The 25,788-nt window shown below is 45.2% G+C and overlaps 2 protein-coding genes across 6 annotated transcripts in view; one reads left to right on the top strand and one right to left on the bottom strand.

Moving 5' to 3' along the window:
- Positions 1 to 16,123, top strand: part of DUSP16 (dual specificity phosphatase 16) — a 62,548-nt gene extending 46,425 nt beyond the window's left edge. For all 5 annotated transcript variants that reach the window (XM_074538998.1, XM_074538995.1, XM_074538997.1 and 2 more), the window contains 4 exons: positions 630 to 793; positions 3,953 to 4,112; positions 4,797 to 4,920; positions 8,564 to 16,123. In XM_074538998.1, the coding sequence (XP_074395099.1) occupies positions 630 to 793; positions 3,953 to 4,112; positions 4,797 to 4,920; positions 8,564 to 9,686 (1,571 nt within the window). In that variant the 3' untranslated portion in view covers positions 9,687 to 16,123. The remainder of the gene's footprint in view (positions 1 to 629; positions 794 to 3,952; positions 4,113 to 4,796; positions 4,921 to 8,563) is intronic.
- The window catches only part of BORCS5 (BLOC-1 related complex subunit 5), a 71,701-nt gene continuing 56,243 nt past the window's right edge, over positions 10,331 to 25,788 (bottom strand). The window contains exon 4 of the mRNA XM_074538999.1: positions 10,331 to 17,757. Within this exon, the coding sequence (XP_074395100.1) occupies positions 17,527 to 17,757 (231 nt within the window). The 3' untranslated portion in view covers positions 10,331 to 17,526. The remainder of the gene's footprint in view (positions 17,758 to 25,788) is intronic.

The following is a 25,788-nucleotide window of genomic DNA, read 5'->3' as shown; positions in this document are numbered from 1 at the left end:
AATACATTAATTGTGGAGCAGCACACAAAATGGTTGCAGTATTTTAATTAGTACTGTAGGATTTTAATTAGTAATGTAGGATTTTAAAAGTAAGCATTACCAAATGCAAATTAATGCTTTTACCAAATGGAGTAAGTATCATTTTTTTTAATGAGCTCTCAGTATAAAGCTGATATGGGAGAAGGAAGTGTCTAGAAAGCACCTTGGTAGGGTGGAGACTAAAAGGTGTGCCAGATTGTGGTGTGGTGGGTGTTGTGCCTGTTTTTCTGAAGAATCATTTCCACATATTAAGAATGGGAAGAAGCATCAAAAACTTCTGAGAAGTGGAGGGAGAGAAATAACTATTCCAGACAGAGTGGGAATATGTAGCCAGGCCTCGGCTGCTGAAGTATGGTTCCACAGAAAGATGTGTATTTCTTCTCATATTCTAGGGACTGAAAAACCAAGGATTATTGTGTTTCCCTTTTTGTCTGCAGAACCACAAAGCTGACCTAAGGAAAGGCACATGTGCAGCTTCTCTGCCAAGGCTTTCCTGCTCCCCTCAGTCCCTCCCCATCTCCCATGCTCTCCCAGAACTGGCACGGGCACCAGCATGTTTGTAAATTAAATACCTGCTCTTCCTCTCACAGGTGGATTTGCTGAGTTCTCCAGCTCTTTCCCTGGTCTCTGTGAAGGAAAATCCACACTCATCCCTACTTGCATTTCTCAACCCTGCCTACCTGTTTCCAACACTGGCCCAACCAGAATCCTGCCTCATCTCTACCTTGGGTGTCAGCGAGATGTCCTCAACAAGGTGAGCATTCTGGGTGCCACGTGGGTCACTGCATGTCCTCAGTGAGATGTCCTCAACAAGGTGAGCATTCTGGGTGCCATGGGGTCAACTGCATGTCCTCAACAAGGTGAGCATTCTGGGTGCCATGTTGTCACTATAGGACATGAAATAACACGACACGGACACGCAGCTCTCCCAAGGTAAAAAAAAGTACTTTTATTTTCTGACTCCCAACATTTATAGATTTCCAAAAGTGACAGTGGATTGGAGGGTCACCTCTCCAATGACACTGGACATACCAACAGTCCATCAAATTTCTCCTCCTCCATAAAAGAATGCAAAACAATAAGTTATTTATATAAAGTGCATGAGAGAGTTTGTTACAAGAATGTAAACATCAGAAGGCTTAGAAAACCTTAAAAGAAACAGGGTGACACCCATGTGGGTCACTGGATGTCCTCAGTGAGATGTCCTCAACAAGGTGAGCACCCTGGGTGCCACATGGGTCACTGGAAGGAGTATCTGATCTCCAGGGATCTTCCATCACGGGTCATTGTTACAGCTGTGCAACAGCAGCAGTGGAGGCAGGTAATGCACCAGCCCTGGAAAGCTGTGGGAGAAGCAGTGATCCACACACCATGTAATTAATGGGTCATGTAATATAAAACTTGGGTGTCTTTCTCCTTCATGCTAGGGCAGATGGAATGGTACATTCCTCAGGAACCTGTCAACCCAACTGTCACATCTGCCATGACAGCAGGTCAAGTGCATTCCTGTCACAGCTCTGACCTGCTTGTTTTGGCAGGTCTTGGAGGTTGACACAATTATATTCATGGTTACAGCAGGACAAAGGAAAATTGTCTGGTTTTAGTATTTCCTTCAAGTGCTAGGGAAAAAACAGCATTTAAACCCCCTAAGAGTTCTAAGGAAAGTTTGCTCGTTTTGGGTCTCAGTGTGCTACATTGTGGTTATTTTCCTGTGATAGACTGGTGGCATTGCAAGACAGTATTTACTTTTACAGAAAATCTTCCTTGCTCTTTGTGAAAGAGAAGAAAATTGCATTCTAACCTACATAGGAGTAACAGTGTCCTTTCTGAAAGCTAGTGTGACAGAAAGCAATCTGTGGTGTGGTTATGGCCCCGAAGGAGCTTCCTACTTACACCTCATGGCTTGTGCCAGCATTTAAAATGTATAACTTTCTGCCTTCCCACTTGCATAACTATTCTTTTCTTCCAGACCTGGATTTTATTTCCTGGAACAAAATAACATTTTAAGGTGCTATTAATTTTCAGATTAAACAAGTCATAAAATGTAAATAAGCTTACAAAAGAGCATTTACCTTCTTTTCACAGAGTTTTTAGTATTAGGATTTCTGGATCTTCCTCCCATCGTAATTCACTTTTTCCTTTTGGGCGCCTTACAATGAAGGCACTGTTATGGTTATTACACTGGAACATGTCACAGTGGGAATGATTGATTCTTCAGAACAGAAGGAAGCATAACTTCTTTCTTTAGCCTCAGCCTGAAAGACAAGCACTAATATTTTGGGGTTGGCTTGCAGATTTTGGACTTTGGCATCTGCAGCCTTCTTGGTCCATATGAATAATCAATCCTACATCAAAAACCTGGCATAACTGTGATGGCTGGACTGTGCAGCCCATCAATGGTTATGCTTTAAAAGAAATAATAAGGTTTTCTATTCTTCCCAATTCATCACCCCCCCTTAGCTATGTAACAAACCTGACCATGGCAGTCCATTTGTCCACACTGTGCCATGAGTGTGGGCTATCAGAACTCAACATCACATGTTAGACTGTTCTGACTGAACAGGACAGAGTTCTGGCTCTTCTGCTCAATAAGCATCTCTCTGTTTCTCCTCACTAAAAGATGTCTATTCTTGCAGAAAGAATATGGGGAAAAATCAATCATTTGTCTTTGTGGCTTTTATTCCAGTTGAAATCAGCAGTGTAAGAATTCGTTCATGCTGCTGCTCCTATGGATTGACAAACTTTATTATATATCTGCTATGAAAGAAAAAGGATTAAAACCAGATTTTGAGTTGTTTTCTTTTTCTTAATGTTTATTTTGAGATGAGTTTCCATAGAAATCTGGCCAAAAGCTCCCCAGTGTTTATGTTCAGTGTAAGTAGTGTCCAAGCCTGGTATTGCATGTCACTTACTGCCAGATCCTCTCTGAACTAGGGCCGTTTGATAAGCATTAGTCCAACATGCTAAATTGCTTTTCTGTGTCAAGATGCTTCCTTGGAGGAGACTGGATGGCTTGTGGTGGAGCCATCTCTACTTTTCCAGTACTTCTTCCATATTTTCTTCCAGTACTACTTCTTTTTGTACTAAGGTGGCCACTGCATCCCAAACTACTTTGCACAACTCTGAATACCATCCATATGGAGAGATGCAGAAAAGAGGCACCTCTCTTTTATTTCAGTCATGAAAACTGACTTACTTAAAAGCCCAGTTGACTTCTAAATGTACACTGAGAGTCTTTGCTTGTTCTTGTGACATTTCTCTGAGAGGCAAGAGTCCTAAAGACTGAAAACTGAAATTGTACATCACAGAGCAGGACTCCTATAAAATGCCACTCAGTGCTGTGTGGAAATGGTTTAATTAAAGATCTTAATCTCTTTCCTTTTTTTTGAGAGGTTTTGAGAGAGTTTTGCACATTCCCTTAGAAACAAGAAACTCCTGGACTTCAGAGGTGACTGCAGGAGGCATCCATTTCATTTCCTATTTCCCACCAAAATCTGTGATGGGGCAATTTCAGTCCCAGATATGTGATCTGGAAAACACATATTCAGGTCAGCAAACTGCATGTGGGAAGTGTTTGTTGTCAGTTTGCGTGCTGAGAATTTAAACCAAAGTAGCAAAAAGTTCATTCTCTTGGAAGTGATGCTTCAGAGTAGCAGAAGGTATTCTACCATTACTTCTGTTCTTTGTTAACTCCATTTTTATGGGATTTGCAGGCCATGTGTTACTTGGACACACTGGATGTCTCATTAGAAGTTGTTAAAAGAATTCAAAGCTGAGGAGTTCTTTTTCCTAGAAGAATGTCCCTTACACAGCTAGAGCAATTCCAACACAAATTTCAGTTTGGTCATTAGCTTTGTAATGTGCCAAAGGTACCATTTGACTTTTCTAGGCTTAATCTTCCTCTCTTTCCTAGGAGCTGATGCAGCAGAACGACATTGGCTACGTCCTGAATGCCAGCAATACTTGTCCAAAGCCTGATTTTATTCCAGAATCCCATTTCCTCAGAGTGCCTGTGAATGACAGCTTTTGTGAGAAAATTTTGCCTTGGTTGGATAAATCAGTGGATTTTATAGGTGAGTAGAAAATTTTAATTCTCTCTTTCAAACAGTGTTTGGGTTTCTCTGTGTGTCTGCTGTGCTGTTTTGGCTGGAGAAGCCCAGAGCTCTTTCTGGGGAGTGCAAAAATGCCCTCAGGATCTGTGGACATGATCAGCATCACCCCATAAGCACAGGAGCAAAAAGTGGGGAGATTGTGCCACTGCATGTGCCTGCTTTACAGAACAAAGACACTTCAGAGCTGCTGTCAGGCAGCCTCTCAAATGCCTGATGTATGTCTGCAGAGAGTGGGTCAGAAATTTGGACATATAACTTCTGCCTTTACCTTTGGGAAGTGCACTAGCCATGTCTGAACTGGCCAGATTGTTCCATCATGAATGCTTGCTTTTTACTTGTATATAAAATTAGAAACAATCACCTTTCCCAGACATCTAAATAGGGCTGTTTATGTGCACATTAAAATGAGCTATGCTGTGACTGCAGGATATTTCCTGTGTGTAGTCATGCTTTTTCTATACTCAATGCTACTACACAGTGCTAGAGGAAATAAGTGAGTTTTGTTTCAAGCTTCCATGAGATTTGCAATTAGCAGTTCAATTGGAAGCTTTGAATAATTTTCAATAACACTGCTTTCTTTAAAAACTTTTTATCCTGGTATGATTCTGCTGAGTTTGACAGTTTCCAATTTCTTTTGCCATGTAGAAAAAGCAAAAGCATCCAATGGCCATGTGTTGGTGCACTGTTTAGCTGGGATATCTCGCTCTGCCACAATTGCCATTGCATACATCATGAAAAGAATGGATATGTCCTTGGATGAAGCTTACAGGTAGGGACAAATCTTCCTTTCCTACTAACTCTTGTGCCTGTTGCCTTGTTTTTAAGATGGATGATAAAAGGTTCTATGACCAAGGGTAGAAGCAGACATTTTATCTCGTAGTTCACTGGCCACATTTGTTTTAAGCATAGGTTTCCTCCAGAAACAGATTAATGGTATTGAATAGATATCACACAGCTAATATTAATTGCTCACTGCAGAATGATCTTTGATCCAAGCAGGCAAACACATGGAATGTAAACTGCCTATTCAAAGTATGTGTCTTGTCCTGCTTCTGGCCAGGACCTGGAGGTTGTTCTGTGCCACCTCCTGTCACTGCTGGGAGCAGGGGAAGGCTCCCTTCTGAGGCAGGGTCAGGTACTCTGAGGCTCCCACATGCTGTGAATCATTTGCCTTTTTTCTCACCCCTCTGCCATTACTATGGTGCTGTTACTGTTCATTTTCTAATCTCATCACTGCTTCCAGTAAATTGTTCTTATCTCAGCCCATATCCTCCAGCTCTCCTCTCCATCCTGCTGCACAGGTTTGGGGGTGTTTTGGTGGGAGCATCATTGCTGACCCACAGCTGTTGTGTACAAACACACACAAATAACAGCATCTTGGGAGCCACAGGGACAGCAGAATGGTCAGGGATGAAGAGAGAACTGAGGGGATTTGGTATTTAGAGCCACACTTGGGACAAATGCTGGGCTGGCTCTGTCTCCTGCAGTTTGGTAGCGCTCACAAAGAGCTGCCTGAAAGTGAAATGCCCAGGAATGGAGAAAGCCTCTTTGTTGCTCTTGAAGTCAACCAAAAACTGTGTGGGAAAGCATTTTGAAGTGTCACTTCATTTGGCATTTGGTAGTGTTTTTGGAGACCCCCTTCCCTTTCCTCCTTTACTGATACCATTTTATCTCTGCTTGGATTGTGAACACTTTCCTACCCGCCAGGTGTTTTGGTTTACTTCTCACTTTATTTACTTTAACCAACTGCTTTGTTGTGTTGTACAGAAAATGATGATTTTCTTTTTGAGGGCTCCCTGGCACAGCTAGTGCACCACTGTAAGGAGTTACGCAGAACCAGTTTGAGTAACTGCCCTGGAGCAGGGGCAGAGGAGCCCCTTTGGAATCACCTGTGTGTGATTCCAAACCACCATCCCTAAAACAGGGATATGAGAGAGATGAGCACTGGGTATTGCCATGTGGAGCGTGATTTCCACAGAAACTTTTCTTTTAAGCTGTTGAATGTTGTTATGTGTGCAGTGACAAAGCTGCATGTGTTGGGACACTTCCCACATTTCCTTACTAGAGCCTGCTGGTAGCTTGGTGTTGTGCAGGAATTCCAACAGGGAACAGGTTTGGTTAAGAAGTTACAGCTCAGTTTTTCAGGTACAGAGAACAACATGAATTACAGTCAGTGTGGACAGATACTGTGCAAGGTGTGAGCTCAGTGAAAAACCTGCCTGGTCTCAGGCTGTAGAGGCTGAGGGCAGAGCTGTAGAGAACCAAACACTGCTAAAATGCACACACCTCAAGGAACTGCTTCAGGGAGCTTCTAAATTCCTCCAGGAAATCTCTGCATTAAATTCTAATTTGTATCTTAATCAAAAGCATGAACAGACTGTGAAGGATTAATCCCAGTAAGTCTTTTTCTCTTAGCAGTGAGCAACTGCTGTGAAATTTAGATTATATTCTGTCATATTTCCTTTGATATGGCTCAGGGAGAATCATCTGCAGAACATTTCACTCATTGGTTTGGGATCTCTTGTTGGCCAAGCTTAAAAGAAAAATACTTTTCTTTGAATTAGTGGAAGTCATTAGATAAAATGTTTGTCTAACACTATTACAAAAACAAAAAGGTGATACTATTACTTGAAGCCAAAGTCAAAGAAATAAACTTTTAAAATCTTTTGTATAATGGACTATTTAACAGAAATAAGCCTAAGAATTAAACATTATACATGTTTTCCAATTGGAAAAAACAATGCATATTTTGAGATGAAAAAGCTTGCAAATCTTTAAAACTTGTCAGGTGATCTAGCATGCTTTCTCCACTATTTTCATTTTTAAAAATTCCAGTTTTAAATCTGGGACTGCCCAGTACTTTGGAGAGAGAGGAGAAAGTGGAAAGAACAGAGTGTTGAGGAGGCTACCAGAACACAGGCAAGAAAGATCTTTCTTTAATAACTACCCCAAGTACAACAGTTTTGACTGGAAAAATGAACAAAGACTATGAATTCTTGGGCAAATTGCTAAAAACTTTCACATCAAATGCTAAAAGAACAAACTACAGAGTTTCTCCTGAGGAGACTCACTAGATTTCTCCATTTGCCAGTGTTACACTTCTGGGTGGAAGTTTCCACTATCAGCTCATGCAATCTGATATTCCAGGTCATAGTGTCAACTTGACTACTCCTAGGATTGTTTGTTCTCTGGCAAATTAAAAGAAATAGTAATAAAAAATGCAAGTTTTGACATTGTTCATGTGCTAGCATGTACTCACATACACAAGTACACCTTTCCATTTTTCTCACTCTGCTTTTAATGACTGCACACTCATCTTCTGTACACTTCCTCAGACAGGTTTCATTTTTAACAGTATATCATTTTCCCAGTGACACATTATATTTGTGTTTGTACTAGATTTAGTTCCTCAAGGTTTCTTTCCTTGTTAATTCTCTTGTCATCTGGACAGGAATGTTTGTTTAAAAAAAACCAAAACCAAAACTGGAGGACGAGGGATTTGGGCACCTCTGTTGTGCAGCCTGTTAAAAGCAAAGTACTTATTTATCTGTATTGCAAATCAGACAGGTAGGAAACAAGAGATGTGAAAAATGAAACTATAGAGATGTGAAAAATGCGTATTTTATGACTGGCTTTTCGTAAATATGAAAATTAATATTATATGTGTTGTGTTAGAAAGTAATGCTGTATTAATTCTCTTAAGTAGTGTGTTAAACATAGTTTTAGGTTATAAAAATGTTAAAATAGAAACTATGCTGTGTAGGATACTTTTTTTAAAGAAAGGACTCACGGTGAGGTAGCAGCCACAGGACACCCGAATATTTCAGAGAAAAAGAATTTATTGCCCTCTTATCAGAAGAAACAAACTTCTTCCCGCCTCAAAGGCACTGTTAGGATTCAGAGGAAGAAGCTGACACTGACCAGACAGAATCCTGTATTTGAATGGAATTTATGCATCATGTATGAGGTGTATGAACATGCAACAGGCTGTTGTTTTTAAGGGTTAATCCTTTGTTCAGGGGTGTCCTTTTTCAGGCTTGTGCTGCCCAGAAAAAGGTACCCGGATGTCTGCACCTCTTTGTCTCTATTGTCTCATATTGTCCTCATTCAGTTTGTCCAAATTATTATTACTCTAATTGTATCACTATTTTTATAACCATTTTATTACTATTAACTTTCAAAATTTTAAAAACAAGTGATTGGCGGTTTTCACAGAGACAATTTAGAGCATGCATCAAGCATCATTTTGCTTTAAACTGCCTTTTTTAAACTCCATCCTCAAGTCACTTATGCTTGACTGAACCCTAGTCCAAGTCAAGAACAGGCTGTAGACATTCACAACATTGAGTGCAGGGTTATCTGAGCAACAGGTTCTTGAATTAATTTTCTCTTTGCTTGTCCCCTCTTACCAGATTTGTGAAAGAAAAGAGGCCAACCATTTCTCCCAACTTCAACTTCCTGGGCCAGCTTTTGGACTTCGAGAAGAAGCTGAAGAACCAGAGCGGCCAGCCGGGCCCCATCAGCAGCAAGCTGAAGCTGCTGCACTTGGAGAAGAGCAGCGAGCAGGTGCAGGTGCTGGAGGGCGGCCAGAGCAGCCTCTGCCTCTCGGCCGCCTCGGAGCTGCTGGAGCCCAAGCCCACGGACACCCGCGGGCACCCGGCCCCGCTGGAGGACGGCCCGCTGGTGCAGGGCATCAACGGGCTGCACGTCTCGCTGGACAAGGTGGAGGACAGCAACCGCCTGAAGCGCTCCTTCTCCTTGGATATCAAATCCGTGTCCTACTCGGCGAGCAGCAGCTGCGTCACCGCATCGGTGCAGGGCTTCGCCTCCTCCGAGGACACGCTGGAGTACTACAAACACGCGGCTGCCCTGGAGGGGAGCGGCAAGCTGTGCCAGTTCTCCCCGGTGCAGGAGGTGGCGGAGCAGAGCCCCGAGAGCAGCCCCGACCAGGAGGAGGCGGCGCGGCCTCGGGAGGCCCCGGGCCCGTGGCCGCTGGACAGCGCGGCCTCCCGGCCCCACGCGGGCCGGCCCCTGCTGTACCCCCTGCACCGCAGCGGCAGCGTGGAGGACACCTACAGAACGAACTTCGTGTTCGGGCTCTCCACCAGCCAGCAGCACCTGGCCAAGTCCGCCGCGGGGCTGGGCCTCAAGGGCTGGCACTCGGACATCCTGGCCCCGCAGCCCTCGTCCCTCACCAACAGCTGGTATTTCGCCGCCGAGTCCTCCTCGCATTTCTACTCGGCCTCGGCGGTGTTCGGGGGCGGCGGCGCCTTCCCCGCCTACAGCTGCAGCCAGCTGCCCTCGGGCTGCGAGCAGCCCAGCGCCGTGCGCCGCCGGGCCCGCCAGGCCGACCGCGGCGACTCCCGGCGCAGCTGGCACGAGGAGAGCTCCTTCGAGAAGCAGTTCAAGCGCAGGAGCTGCCAGATGGAGTTCGGGGAGAGCATCCTGGCGGACAACAGGTCCCGAGAGGAACTGGGCAAAGTGGGCAGTCAGTCCAGCTTTTCAGGCAGCATGGAAATCATTGAAGTGTCCTGAGGGGCGGAGGCTCCTGTGACTGTGGCAGAGCTGCTCCCCCGGCGTGTGAGAGGTCCCTGTAAATCTGAAACTTTGGGTAAAAAGGTGCGGGGAGGGAAGAACCGGAGGCTTTGCTGGGAGCCAGGGAAAGGGTGGTACTGCAGGGAGACCAAGGTTGCTGCTGGGCTTTTCTCCTCTCCGGGAGAAGGGCAGAACATTTCACAGGCCTTTCCCTGGCAGAGGAAGCAATTCTGTGCAATGGATTGCCCGTCCTTTCAGTGGCTTTTAACAAGGAAGCTCTCCTGGTGTCAAACTCTTTCTCTGCTCCCACTAAACCACGATCCTACCTGTCAGAACTAGTTGTGTTCTTCCCTCCCCGTGCCCCACGTCCTCACCAGTGCACCTTAGCCCTGACACTGAGCCAACCTCTGGAGGGAGACCTTTTTCCTGAAAGAAAAGGAGACTGGGAGCGATTCCAAAGGCCATAGGGACCGGTTACAGCAAGGCTGGTCTGAACACACCGTTCAGACAAATGTAAATACTGGTGTAACTATTGTTCTAATGAATAGGCTTTAGGTGATTTGCTAGAGAGCTGCTTCAGAGAAAAAAAAAACCCCAGTACCTCAAAAATACATAAAATAAACTAGGGCTTTATGGCTGCCACATGCTGGTAGTGAGTTCATAAACAATGTGAACAAGTAATGACTGGCCACGTTTAATTTTTTTTTTTTTTAAAGCTGTCTACGCACAAGTGTTTCAGTTGGCTCAGCAGCAATTAATCTTAAAAGATGAATGAACCACACTTAGGACTGTTTCCCTCAGTCTTTTGATAAAGTATTTGTATTTTTGATACTAAACTGGCTTCTGGGAGAGGGGTAGCTGCTTTGGCTTCTAAGCTATAGAAAAGTGGTTGATATGTAGAGCTACATGCAAGAGAAGTGGCTGGTACGAGTGGCCACAACACACTTTTCTTGCCCATTAACAATTCAGTTGCTGAAAAACAATTCAAAAGTTTGGGGGTTTTTTAAGGTAGAAATGAGCTGTGGTGGGTTTTGTCCTTAACTGAGCAGTTCCAGGGTGGAACTGCAGATGCTCAAGGCTCTACCACGTGCTGACCCTCAGCACCCCAGGGCAGACACCTCCATCTCAAGGATGGAGGTTTCACATGAGACGAGGCACAGCCCTTCTCATGTTTTTAACAGTGACCCAGCTGCTTCCCTTCCCACCTTGGCTGCTGCTCACCTTGGGCTCCTTGTGCACATTGCCATGAGGTTTATGGTCAGCTCAGCGAGGGATGGTACCGAGCCACTGTGTTCAGCTGCATCCTTCCTGCCCCAGGGCCTTCCCAGCACCCTCAGAACACCTTGAGGAGAGGCTGTATTCTTTTGTCCCATTTCAGTGCAGGCAGCTGTAGTAACAAATAATTAACCCTGGCCAACAGCTTTAAAAAAAAAATTGTCAGCAGCAAACTGAAGCCCTAATTCAAGTCAGCAGCTTGGGTTATGTTTGGGGTTTTTTTACTGTAAGTTTAGCTAGTTTGTGACTCAAATCTCAGGTTTTACTATATTGAAAAGTGGAGAAGATTTTTGTCATTGTTTTGTTTTTGTGGCTAGGATGTGACTTTAATTTCCTACAATGGACTGTTGAAAATAGCACTGAAAGCTACAGCATTGATTAACTTGATCCTAAAAAGTGCAAAAGGCACAGAGAGAGGAGGCACCAGGAGTCCCTGAGCCCAGAGGCTCTTTGTGCTGTGTGTGCAAGAGGCTGGGCAAGGGAGAGGCTGACAGCAGCCTGGCCACTGTGTCAGGTGCTGGCTGCTCGCTGAACGTGCTGCCACTTGTCTCTGTTTACATCTGCAGTGGAAGTGATGACATCACAGCTATTTTCAGCTGTGTGAGTGTTTGCCTGTGTTAACAGCTGAGCAGGGCTCCTCTCAGCCACATTCAGGAAAAGCGGGTGGCTTTGATTTAAACCAGTTAATGGGAGTGAACACCTATCAATCCCTAGGGACAGAAACTGATTCTTCCTCCTCTGTGCTTCCTCAGACATGTGTGTGCTCCCTTTCTTTGTATGTTTGGGGTTGGTTTAGTTGATTGCCTTTTGAAGAACTGAAATCTGGTCTGGTGGCTCCTCGTGATTCCCAGTGTGTTCTGGTTGAATCCAAGGTGTGGGGCAGGTTCCCATAGGAGGAAACCTTAACCCCATGTCCTACACAGGGTGGTGCCCTGGCTCATATCTGAACTAGAGTCCTGTCCCTGAACAATACTGGAAATGGTTTGCAGAAGGCTGAAAAGCAAAGTGGAGGATGTGAGAGGGAAAAATGTGTACATATTCACAATGAATATAACGTATGGCATTTGGTGTGTGGCATACCTGGCATGTTTGGTGTATGGCAAGCTGGTGAAATGGTTCAGAGAGATGCGAGTTTCTCATCTTGTTGTGTCATGAGCATTACATGTATGTTATGATGAAATAAAATCAGAAATGGTACCTGTTTATACAGAAAGCTGGGGAAGGAGTTGTGGAGTGTTTTACCTGCAGCAGGACCAGGAGAGCAGGAGCCTTGTCCTTTATGGGACACCCCCTTCCCTGCAGGTGTGGTCATCAATGACAGGAGCAGCTTTAGAGCACTTCTCACAGGCAGTAGTGATTTTTCAGCACCAGTAACCATTTAGAGCTCTTACCTGTCCCTGATTATCCCCCTTCTTCTGCTCCACTGATGAGCAGCAGTGGCACTTGTGTGCAGTAACACATTCCACTAATCCAGGTGTGGGTAAGCTGTTCCTCAGGCAGCTGGGGTGCTCTTGGTGAAGCAACTATTTCAAATTGTTGAAGTTACCCAGAATGAACTCCATGCTTTTTCTTGCCTCCCTCCCATACTACTTATTTGAAAAATAATTTAATTACTTGTTTAAATACTTGTTTTGACTGATGCTGTCAGTCTTGAAGAATTCAGAGCAAGTTCTTCTCACTGAGATTGGAGCACACCCCTCACTGCTGCTTCAGAGAATGGCTCACACAAATATAGCACAGTTGTATCCTTAGAGGAGAAAGCTGTGAGTTTATGTAACAGCAGCTTCAAACAGGGTGCAGTAACAAAGCCTTTTCTTTCGAGAATTTCAAAGCACAATCCCACAATGGGAAATGCAAAATCTTCAACCTCTCTAAAAGAAACCAAACCATGAGTCAGAGCACAAGGAACAACCTGTGTGAGTTTCTGGGCTTGTTTTCTACAAACAAGATCTAGCAGCTTCTAGAGAACAAAACAAGAACCATGCAAATCAAATGGCATCATCAGCTGCTGAGCCTACACAAAAGGTTGACATGACAATCCTCTAAGATTTAGCTGCTCACCCCACTCTGCAGCCCACTTCTGATTGCAGTAGCTCTGTTCCCTCAAATTCATTCACTTGAGCTTTCAGCACTCCTCCTGTCCGCTTTGCATCCCTGGCCCTGCCAGCAGCCAGCTCTGGGAAGAGACAATCTAACTCCACCTCCAGTAAAAACCCAAGGGGCAACTGCAATCTGCCTCATGCATGTCACCAACACCTCATTTTCATTTCCCTGCCTGGCATTACTGGGAAGAGGTCCCCAAGGTCACCGGGCTCCTTATGTAACCATCACAATAACATTCCCAGAATGAAGTGAACTGAAAACAGCAAACCTCCTCCCAGCAGGGATCAGGTAGCCCTGCTTTTGAGGGGGCTGGGGAGGAGAAGAGAACAGAAATGTGGTAATCAGGTGAACTACTGTCCAAATGGTTGCTCTGAGGCAAACTGAAGTGTTTCTGCAGTAAAGCCTTGAGCTAGTTCTGTACTTCCAAGAATATTAATAAGACTCACCATAAATAGAAAAGGAAAGGGAGCTATTTCTTGCCTTCTGCAACACCCACCCCTCTGGGAAGGGGCTGCTTTCCTGGCATGGAAAATGCTGCCAAACACTTCTGGAGAGTTGTCCTGCTGCAAGGGATTGCTCACTTTGAGGAGTAGATTTCAGCTGCCATCTCCAGGGATCCTCATCATGCTCCACTGCTGTACAAAGCCAAAGTGTGACACTACAGGCAGCAATGGGGCTGGGCCATCAGGCCATTAAAAAAAAAAAAAAAAACAGAAGCAAAATCAAAACAGCAGCAAAATGTAAAGAAACCCTGTAAAACTGCCTCTCTATTCACCTGTGCAGGTGAGAGTTCATGACCATTCTGCTTTCCCAATGCCAAGTCCCAAGCATCACTGCTCACATCTACTCAAACTGGACATCACTGCCAACCAGAACTGGGACAGCATCGGGGAAAAAAACCAACCAGCATTTATTTTCATTCTGGGGATATGATTCCTTTCAATCTCATGGCAGAGGCAGCCCCAGGGCAGCTGAAATCAGCCACCTCCATGTCAGAGAGTGGGTGCAAAGTAAAGCTGAGATTCACCTGCACTGCCCAGACACCACGGTGGGAACGAAGAATGAGCAATAAGGCAACTGGAGAAACAACACACTTGGAAAAGAGCCACACCAGAAGTTTTAATGCTGGAGCTGTGGAACATGGAGCATGTAGGAAGCTGAACAGGGTAACCACCCATAAACCATGGAGTGCTCAGCCACAAGGCTGGCAATCCAAATACCCCCTGGCACCTGGGAACAGGAGGGATGTTACAGCAGTACCTGGGAAACTACTGGCACACAGTCTGAGAGAGGGGCTGGCTCATGAAACCAATGGGCCTGTGAAAATGTCTATTGCTACTGTGTAAAGCTTGGAGGAAGGGAAAACACACTTTAAAATATTTAAGGATCTTTAAATATATTTAATTTAAAATACATATATTAAAAAAAGCAACAACAAAAACTCTTCTCTCTCCCCTTCAGCAGAACTTCACAGGAATTGCCCTGTAGGTAGGCTGGCACTTTAGCACCCTGTCAATGCATACAGTGACAAAAACAAGGGAAACAACAAAGCAAACCTGCTCTGCATGGGCAGCACAGTGACCAGTGTGAGACACAAGAAGCACCAGCAGCAGCACAACGAGGGAGTTGCAACAGCAGAGTCAGGGAAGGGCCAGAGCAGCTCAGGGCAGAGGAGAACTCCAGCTCCAGTGACTCGTCCTGCTCCCCAGCTTTTCACAAGATCAGGTATCAAGAAGCTAAGCCTGTACCCAGAGCACACACCAGCAGAAAGCAGAAAAGGGCAGCAGTGTCTGGTTTCAGGGGAGCACACCAGATTATTCACTGTTCACAGCACTAAATTTGTGACAGAAGTAACAGCTGGTACATTCACCAGAGATACCTGAGGCCTCCTCCAAGAGCATTTGGCTTGGAAAAGGAAATTCACAGGCAGAAGGGTGATTCCAGTCACATCTCCAAGCTCCTGCTAAACAGTGTGGGAGGGGAGCCTCAGTCTTACCCTGAGCATCACTTTCATCTGAGCTGAAGCTGAAAGCAGCACATGGAGCAAAGCCAACAAAGAGCAGCCAAGCAACAAACAGCAGCTCAAGAACACGTGGCAGGACACATCTCCCCCTCAGCAAGAGGGCCAAAGACTTGTAGTTCCTGAAGGCAATGACAGTATTTTAAATAAAACTGTAAACCATCGTTCAAGGGCATTTACAGGGTGTATGCTTCTTACAGTACCCATACAAGAGACTATCACCTGTGGAATGAAGGTGGTGACATGTGAGCATTGGAAAAGGTTGGTCTTCACATTTCAGCTCTAATTTCTTCCTAGTTCAGTTATTACACCTTCCACAACCTGCCCTTGCTGTTCCAGAAGCTCTGTGTGTGAGGCCCAGCAGCACAGCCACAAGTTTCAAGAGCACTGTTCCTACAAAGGTTTTCTCCCACTCCCATCCCAGTGCCTTGGTGTTTTCTGGCAAATGAGGAAGGAACTGATTTGCAGTGCAGCCTTCAGCTGGGAATGCTATTGCTTTGCCCTCATTAGCACTGCAGGGAGTAGTGCTTTGATCTGATACTTCATGGCCTGAGGCCAAATGTCCACGAGCCTCAGAGAAGTCTTACAGGAGAGAGCATCTGCCTTGACATCCAGAATCAGGACCTTCCCACTGGCACAGGCCTCCAGCACACCAGGGTGTGGGACACTCCTGATCCCATCTGGCAGACAGCTGAATGTCACACATTTTAAACATCCAGACAGCATCATCTGGACAAAGAGGACAAAAATGGCTGCAGCCACTATTTAAAGCAGCTCAATATTTTTGTGTCTCATGGTGGGAGGCAGAGACACATTCCATGATGGACAACGAGGACCCACAAGGGCATGGCCATGACAAGCAGCTTTTCCTGGGTTAAGTCTCATGCAAGCTTTTAACAATCCAAGTGTAAAACATGGCAGGAAGCTTGAACAAGGATGGAATTCTAATGTTTTATCCTGGGCAACACACAGCATATGCCTATGTACCAACAACTGTGTCAAACCTCTGGGGTGGGAGCAGCAGGCAAGAAAACCTGCTGCCTTTACTAAAAATCCTCCCTGAAGCAGTCAGTCCCACTTCCCAGGGCATCATTCCAGGGGGCTTCACCTCTACAGGACTCTGCATCTAGAAAGTGTTCAGCAGGCCCTGGGATCCAACCACCACCATGGTTCAGATGCACATCTAAGCTGGCTGCAGGCTGCATGACAAAAATTCATACTACATCACCTTTGGGAATGCAACAAGAGAACAGCCTGTTGCTTCTTGCCAGCAGACAATAATTATTACAGTCAAAAACCTACTGCACTCTTACTTCCAAATGCTCAGAGACAACCTTTTGCTTAATAAATGCTCTTAAGAACCAAGAAATATTGAAGCAAGTTGCCTTTGGCAAGTTCCCCTACCTTGTACTGTCCTGAAAGCTGGGTTGTCCCTGAATGTCCTCACTGCTGGAACTGCACTCCTGACACACAACAACCCTTGGGGTTCATGAGCTCGCCTGGCAGGAAGGGCAAGAGCATCCCATTGCCTTGGGAGCAGGAGGCTGGCTTCAGTCGCTCAGCATTGTGCCACCACCAGCTCCAAGCACAAGGGCAGCTAAACCAACACAAAGAGCCAAAGGACTTCTCACATGTCTCCCCTCCACCTTCATGCACTTGAAGAAGCAGCTGCACCCCACTGGTAAAAAAGCACCAAGATAACTTGAGCGTCCCAATAAAAAAAGACACCTTGTGTGCAACTTTGAGATGCAAAGTGAGCAGGTTGGTACCGGTGCCTGTCAGAGGGACACGAAATGCCACCAGCTGGGGAATGGGGACATTGCCAGGGCAAGGGGGAGAGGAGCACTAAGGTCTGCTTTACATTAACAGACATACATATCTAAAACAGTTACTCCTTTACAGCCTCATAAATTAGTGAGCCCATAGGAACAGGAGCCTCAAGGACATGCCAAAACCCTGCAGTGCAAACCACATTAATTATGATAATGGCCAGATTTTAGTAAGCCAGTTCCTGGCTCCCACACTTTCACCTATAAAACATACATATTTCCAAGGCCAGGGGATCATCCAGCCATCTAATTGTCTACACCCCAATGGCACAAAAAACATGTTAGAGGGTTCGTCACACCCTATATCCCTTTGAATTTTTTTAGTAAAAAAATTAAATCAGATAAAAGGAAATTCCTCCTCTGTAAACCTCAACTAGTCACAGCAATGAAACAAATGTGTCTGCACAGGCGGTGTAGTGGCAGAGGAGACAGAAGGGCAAGAGGAGGGAGCTGAGAGCGGTAAATCCTCTCCTCCTGGAGCTCCTGCATTCCTGGCTGTGCGGCTCGGGCAGTGCCCGGCACAGAGCCCACAGCAGCGCTGCCCGCTCCCAAGGCACCGTCTGGGAGCGCCTCCGTGGAGCGAGGAAGGTGAGGAGGGGGCGCTGCCGCAGCGCTACAACCGCAGCTCCCGCTCGGGTTTCATGGAGAAGGGCTCCAGGCGCTCCCCCTCCGGCAGGAGGCTGTTGAGCCGCTCCATCAGCGGCACCGTCTGGTCGATGCCCATCTGGATCCGCCGCAGGATGGCCGACATCTCGTTGACCTTCTGGATCTGCTCCGCGTACTTGGCGTACTTCTTCTGGCGCTCCTGCATGAGGCTGTACAGAGTCTCCACAGACAGGTCCATCTGGGGAAAAACAACGAGCACAGTGAGGCTCATTAGGCCAACTGTTGTCACAGAGCTTTCAGCACACTGCCATTCCCAAAAGCAACCACCTTGGATGCTCCACTGACAGGTACAGAAGAGCTCCTTGGAAGGTACATAACCAGTCTGTCACGGAATGGGATGATTCATAGTTGTCTACCAGGGAAGACATATGATGACCTCAGCTCTCCACCCAAACACCTTAATATCTGATCAGAACATCCTTCATTTGCAGGTCTGAAAGTCAACAGGCGCTGCTGGGGTTTTCCCAATAAACCAACAAACATCCTCCAAGTTATCCAAACCCAAGGGACCCACGGCCTCTGCCTACACCTGAACTATATTTTCACTGGAGATCCTTCATTTGCAAGCATTAAGCTCTACCACAGTTGCCAGTGCTAAGTTTTCCCAGTTTAGCCAGGTTACTCTGCAAGCAAAGCCACAGCTGTTATTGCCATCATCTGGAAAAACTCCTGCCTTGAGAGAACCACAATGGATTGCTAGTGTCCCTAATTTCCCTGAAACCCAAAAATAAGAGTGTTATAAGTGACCCCAGGAGAGACATTAAGTAAATTAGCCATGCAATTAAACACAGTCAGTACCCAAACATGGCTCAAGCATGATGACAATGACAGGAACTGCAGTGCTGTTCCTGCCATTGAGTGATGAAGGCAGCCTTTATAATTCACAACCCATTCTTCTGTCCAGCCAGACCTGCAATCTCCAGGCAGGATTCAGTACCTTACACACAAGCTCAGTGAGGTGGTTCAAGCTGTAAACCATGGTAAGATACATATCCTTTACATACCCTAAGACATGCACCACATGTTCCAAGAGCTCAGTAACAGAGCTGTTCCAAGCCCTCAATGCACACTCCAAGCTCGGCTACTTTGGCTCACTGCAGCTGTACTTAACAACCCCAGTGTCACTTCCAGCTGGGATGTCTTTGTGGAAAGCAGTCCCCTGGCCTGGCACTCAGTACAAGCCCACAGTGGCAGAGAGTGAAGGGCAGGAGAGGACACACACCGAGCAGTTTTAGCCCACTGCCACCACTATTTTTCCAAACCTTTCCCATCTAATTGCTCCCAGAGGAAGGATGTCACTGCTCACAATGAAGCAGCCTCAGGGAATCGATGCTGAGAACTCCTGGTCTACCAAGAAGCATAGGTTCAAACAAAATCCCTCTCCTGAACTGTGTGACAGAGTCAACCCATCTGATGGAGGACAGTGACTGTACCTGTTGTCATTATAGTACATTGCAAAGGTTCCTTATTGCTAGAGTTTCGACCTCCTTGATGTTTCTTGCAGGCAGCTCCTCTAGGCACTGACTCTTCCTTGTCCTCACAGAAGCCAACTGACTCCAGTTCCCACCAATCCACTCTTTTATTTGGCTGTAGGTGTGGCCTGTTAACATCAGGCCTGCTCCTAATCTTTAGTCATTAACCCAGCTGCAACTCTTCAGGGGATAAGATTACTTTCTATACCACCTTCACTTACCCACACTGCATCCCCCTAGATGCACCTGTCACCCAGGACAGCACACATTTATCAGTGCAGTGCTAAGAAAACACAAAGTGCTGCCCTGACCTGAGTTACACAGCACTGAGCAGGCAGGTGCAATCCTGACCCCCTGGCCAGTGCTGTAGGGGAGAACCTGCAACCAGGGAGGGCTGGGTGGAAATGGTACAACACTGGAATGCCCGACTGAGGAGGGAGGGCAGCAGAGAGAATTCTGCCATCCCACTGGTGGCAGCAGGGTTTGCCACTGGGGATAAGCTGCTGTAGCTGGGTGTACTCACAAACATCCCTTTCAAGCCCTGGGGAAGAGGTCAAGTCAAAAACAGGCAAGAAAATATTTTAGTGAGAAACGTAAGTTACAAACAGTATTGGAAACAAACACACAAGTTTCTGCTGAACTGTCATGAGGATTAGGGGGCATTTTCCCTATCCCCTCCATCAGAGCTGCACACAGTACCAACTGACCTTTTATTTTGCCTGCACTTTCTACTGCTCTCAGGCTGAATTCCTCCTCTTTGCCTCTGTGCTTTCCTGTGAATTCCCTCCTCCATGCCTTCATGCACGGGACAAAATAAAAACCAGCAGAGCAGGAAACTCCAAATAGAGTGGAAACAATTTAAGCCTACACAGGGGTTTCTATTAAAACCCCAGCTTAATAATTTAGTAGCTTGGCACTAGCTCTGTAAAGAGCAGTGTGTAAAAAGCAGACCACCACCAACCAGTGAGTTCAATCCAGTGCCTAAAAACATCCAACCTAATGAGAGACAGTGGCCTGGAGGAGCAGGCAGTGGGAAAGCTGCCAAAAGCCAGCATGCCTCATTAAATGGACCAGCACGGGGACCCAGGCAGAATCCTCCTCTGGTTCTGAAGTTCTCCTCCACTGACAGGTTCGCCATGTGGCCTCACAGCACTGTACAAGAAGCAAAGCTGGCACCTACCAAGCTTCCAAGCAAAAAACACCCAAGGCTCCCCTTTCTCTCCATTCCAATAATTTCCATCTGCTGACTTTATGCTCCTTGTGTAAGTATGAGTAACATCCACTTACTGATGGGGAACCAGGGGAGAAGCTGATACTGACCTGCAGAAGGAAGAAGAAATGCAGAGTGGCCTCCAAGCACTTTGGACACATTCACAAGAGCCATAAAAAAGCTGCCTCACAAGAAAGAGAAAGGGTGGAAGTGAGTGTTTCCTTACACCTACATCCAAGTTTGCCTGCTGAGGGAGGCCACAGCAGCTGCACAGCCTGAGACACAGCAGGGAGAACTGAAATGGAGCAATTGTGAGGAAAGGTCAATTTTTACTCATTCTGAACCTGGTCTTTTTAACTATTAAAAAAAAAAAGGAAACTGTATGTTAATTCCTGCAGATAAATACCAATGTTTCTCTCAGCTTTCCTTGAAGCAGGCCTAAGTACACACTTACATCCTTCCTACCTCCTCCCCCTCCAAGGGAGCTCCTCCAGTGCCAGACCTTGTGCTTTTATCTCTCCTGGCATGCAGTCCCATTCCTCTGGCACTCAGATGGGGCTTTCAGGTTCTGAGGGTCAGCCCTGTTTACCCACCACAGGGACTAACACTGGCTTGCAGGAATCCATAATGAGCAGGGAACACACATAAGAATAAGAATGCACCTCATTCCTATCTATTTAATTCCATACCTCATACAGGAGCAATAAAAAGCACCTGGAAAAGGGGTGCTGAAGGAGAGTCTGGTCCCTTGCCTACAGCCAAGGCAGTCCAAGACACCCCTGAGGGTCAGTGAGTGAAGTTGCCTTTTCTGAACATTTCCCATCAACTCCCACGTCCCTGCCACAAAGCCCTGCCACATTCTCATCTGGAAAACATTCAACCCTCAGCCTTCTTGCCCATCCCAGACTGTGAAGCTCTCTGGGAAGCCCAGCAAGACACCCCAGGGCCAGCTGTTCTTCTCTGTCCCAAAACCATCTGAGAGTGTTTATGTGAGCCATGGTTTCTGCTCTGGTTCCTCCAAGCTCCCTACCATGCCAGGCCACCAGAGCTGCAGACAACTGAATCCTATTGCCCTGAACCCATCAGATGTGACAGATGTGAAGCAGTAGCATTGTCACCAGCCCCTGACAACCAATCTGTCCTTCAAACATCACCACTCAGTAAGCTACAAACATCCCCAGCTTAGTGGTGTATGATTTTCTGGAGAGTTCAAAGACTGAAGCCTGTTAAGAAGCAACAGAACAAAGCAGAGGGCAGAGCTCACCATGTGATGTCAGAGTCTTAATTTTCATCAAAGCAAGAGGTTCTGCCCCATCTGGAGTTGAGAGAAAAAGATGTGTTCTCAATGAAGGGGTGAGAGCTCCTAATGCAAATGTTATTTTTTTCCAAAAATCATTCCTCCTGTCAAAGCAGTAAACCTGAGGCAGGACATGCCCAGAGCAGAAGAGAGGATCTTTCTGCCCTTCCTACATCAAAAAGGATGGAGGTGTTTCTTCAGTTTTCTTGCAGAAGCACAGGTCCATAAAAAGGGACAAGCCTAAAACTCACCCTCCAGCATGACACACTGTTTTTGTACAGCCAGTTACACTCAGAATTTGTGTCTGTTTCTGTTTCAAAGCTTATGCCTCCTCTGTGGATTATCATCAGCAGGACACTAATTTGTGCCTCAGCTTCACATTTAAACATGAAATGACATCTACTGGGCTTTTCTTTCATCAAATGAAACCAGATTAATAATTACTTCCAACAACACTGCAAGATAGATATTTCCTCACTTAAAAGGGCCCCAGCACAGCCCCTCCTACTACACCATTCACATTGTCAGCCCTGAGTCTCCTCTGCATTACACAGGCCCGTTTGTAACACCACACTGATGAAACACAAAAACAACTGAGGATACTGTCAGACATCTTGCACACCATAAATTCTTGCATTCATTTAAAAATTCTTCTTGGCCCACACTGTCAAGCAGAATAAAGACATTAATTTAGCCCACAAAAAGTCTGAGGTCAGCACTGGCCAATGCCCAATTCTTTTCAAGAGACCACTGAAAACAAACCAGTGCCCATATATATAATACACACACACATATATATACACTTCTTAGCTGGCATGGTTTTATAGTATCCCTGTCATGGGCACATGAGTGTCCTAAGCTCTCAGAAACAGAGGTCATATCTTGTTAGTTCAATGACTGAGAGACTGAAAACTGCAGCTAGACACATTTTCCCTGGTTGCAGAACATGCAAATGCAATCAAAAGTTCATTAAACTTGGAATCAAATTTCTGGAGGCACTGCTGACATTCCTAACAAAACAAATACATGTCTTAAGAGGATGTTCGGACATTCCCAGCTTCTCCAGTCCCTCCTAAATGCCCAGAAGTCAAGATGATGTTTTTGTTTCCCCTCACATTTAGTAACAGCCTTCAAGAGCTTATCCAGACATGCATGTGTCCTTCTGTCCCAACAATTTCCTCTCAGCTGGAAATCCATCCTATGGATTTCCCCTATGGCTGCCCCTCCAAAACACACAGCTCTTAAGGTGCAATCCTTATTCCATAAAGTTCCTTTTCTAGAAGAGCACTCTGAGCACAAGCAGCCTTTCCTCCCCATTGTCAGGTGCTTGACTGGGGTTAAAGGAACATTTTCCTGCAGCTGCACACAAACCACAGCAGAAGGCAGCAGGCAGGAGCACGACTGCATGGAGTATTAGTCACCCTGTGCTGGTGTGAAAATACTTTTCAATCAACACACTTCAGACTGAAGACAGCTCCTCTTTCTCTACTGCCTGAAAACAAATGTGCTCAATGAATGGGGTTTTTTTCTCTTCCCCTTTCTCTTTGATAATGTCACGCAAAGCCAGCACAACAGATCGCAATGACTTCCTGATGCTGGGAGCATCCCCCGTTTCTCCCACCCAGCACACACTGGGAAGTGACAGCCTGACTGGGCAGCTTCTGTGCCAGGGATGCCCAGCCACAGATCCCAGCTTCAGCTCTCATGGAGCTGTACCCCTCCTCTGCCCCACTGCCACATAAACAACTACAGTTTGTGTTTAGGATTGCCTTATCTAAGACCAAAACCACTGCCAAAATATCCCTTTTGCTCCCTCTGTGATCTGTAAACAGTTGCCAAGGGTTATTCTGTCTAAGCATTGCACAGATCACAGTCAAGCTAGAGAATGAAGAGTAACCATTTTAAGTGGCTCTGGAACTGAATTATAGCAATATTAATAGGTACATCAAGGCCCTCACTCCTAAAGATCTAAATTAAATCCATGTTTAGTCCCTTAGAAAACATGTATCCACATAAGCTGCTGCACCTGTAAATCTGATTATTCTGGGATGCCTTGGGACACACAAAAGTGTTAGAATTCCAAAGGAGGTTTGTTCTTGAAATAAGCTTTTCTACCTTCATGTCAGTCTTTCCCTGCCTCCTGTGTTATCAGACAGGAGGTGTTTGTCCCTCCCTCACCTCCCAGTCTTCCCAGCCTCCCTCTTTAGTGGTTTGGTGTTCTGGCCCAGGAGCTGGCCTGACAGTCACAAACCAGGAGGGTGTCATGGTGAAAAGCACCATCTCTGCCCCTGCATGTGATCCTGGGAACAAACCCAGTGTTTGCTGTGGTTGTATCAGACTTAATGCACAAGATTCCTGAAAAGGCAGAAAGGAAAAATCCTCAAAAGATCCAATTTTACTAGTAAGACTTCTAAACTGTCACCAAGAAAAGGTCACAGTAATTTCTAGCCCATTGTCTTTGATTAATAAGAACACCTACTTAGAGCTGTCATTTGCTGCTTTTGTAGAACAATCTACATCCATCTAAGAACTCACCTCTAAAATGTACCATGGCTAAAAATGCTAAGTTACATCCTGAGCATTAGAAATGCTTCCATACCTATTCTAAATAACCAAGTTTAAGAAAAAGAAATACAAATACGCCACACAAACAAGATTATTGCACCTGTGTGTGCAATATTCTCACAAAACCTCTCTTTTGTGGAATATAATTCCACAGTAATTAATAGCACATTCCTGATCTGTCTTCAATCAGCTGTTCCTGGAAAAGAACAAATATGTATCTGTTACAGATCTATTACCTAAAGGATAACTTGCACAACTCTTATTTCAGGCTACCTAATAATTCTGCTAGAAAACACAACCTTCAAGCTCCTCATTTCCTGATTTTTACGCTGCTGACACACTACTTGAATGTTACAGGACAACTGTTATTTACAGTTATTTATTATGTTATTTAGGGAGTTATTTTATAATAAATTTCAGTTTTGTACTTTCAACATGTCAGAATAACTAGCTTTAAGCAAGTTGGTTTTGCCATCACAAGTAAGCTTTGATTAGAAAAGAGATTACCACTATCATTAATGAGATGTTTCTCAGAAAACAACACCATTTTCATTTCAGGGTGAAAATAGTCAGCACCATTACATTTGCAAGCCACATGAAATGAGCCAAGTACACCCCAGTGATGTTAAGGGGAGGATCTACTCCTTCATTCCCAGAAGAGAGGGAATAACTCCACCATAACTTCCACAATGCTGAAGCTCAGACATCCCAGCAATTTTCTTGAGGTCCCAACATCTGGACAGTAAATCTCTGGCTTCAGGAAAGCCTCAAGGAAATCCTGAGCACTGCATATCATTTACAGACCAAGCTCCTCTGAGGCTATAGAGTATTGCTCAAAATACAGCAACAAGAGTACAAAACCATCAGTGATTCACACAAAAGTTCAGTGTGGCAGTAGTGCCAGCTCTGATCCACTCTGAGCATTCACTTTTACTGTATTCAGCTGCACAGGCCCCAAGATTCACAGAAATCTGAGTATTTCTTTCCTCTTTTTTATGTCTACTAATGAATCTCTAGAATAATTTGATCAAATGCAAGAAGGCATTTGAAAATTTGTGCTACAGTCAGGTAGAAGAACTTGTAATTGAAAAGTAGTTCAGTTTCTGTGTAGTCTTATGTCAGGCATAAGGAAGAATTAAATTCTCTAGACTGGATAAAACAAAAGGAAAAGCTATGACCCAAGAATTCTTTCTGATGTTAAAAACTCCTATAAATTCTTTGTCATATACTGCTGTTATGTTGATTTCTTTTACAACTGCTACCTGAGCCTCTTTTTCAGCTGGAACTCATCTGATTGGGGATTTTATCTTTCAGACAATTTGCAGCACGTCCAGTAGCCACTCTTCAAATGCATCACTTGCTGTTCCAGTTTAAAAAAAGTTTAAAACTTTTATTTTTTTGTCCAGTTCACTACAGTTTTGGCACAGTTCATACCTGTGATTACAGGGAATTCTGCTATATTATAGTTCACCATTTTATCCAGGCTTCTAGAGGTAGATGACACATCCAGTCAGGATCAATGCCCTCAGGAATTAATTAATAGTAAATCATATGTTTCATACCTCAGAGCAGTGTTGCAATAATGCCAAATAAATGTTCTCATCTAGAGGCATTCATGCCCCAGTGGCACAGAAACATTTAGGAAACCCTACCCTTCATAAAAAG

The sequence above is a fragment of the Zonotrichia albicollis genome, chromosome 4, assembly GCF_047830755.1.
Source record: "Zonotrichia albicollis isolate bZonAlb1 chromosome 4, bZonAlb1.hap1, whole genome shotgun sequence".
NCBI lineage: Eukaryota > Metazoa > Chordata > Aves > Passeriformes > Passerellidae > Zonotrichia > Zonotrichia albicollis.
Note: the sequence above shows the minus strand (reverse complement) of the source record. Positions and strands in the feature narration are given on the sequence as shown.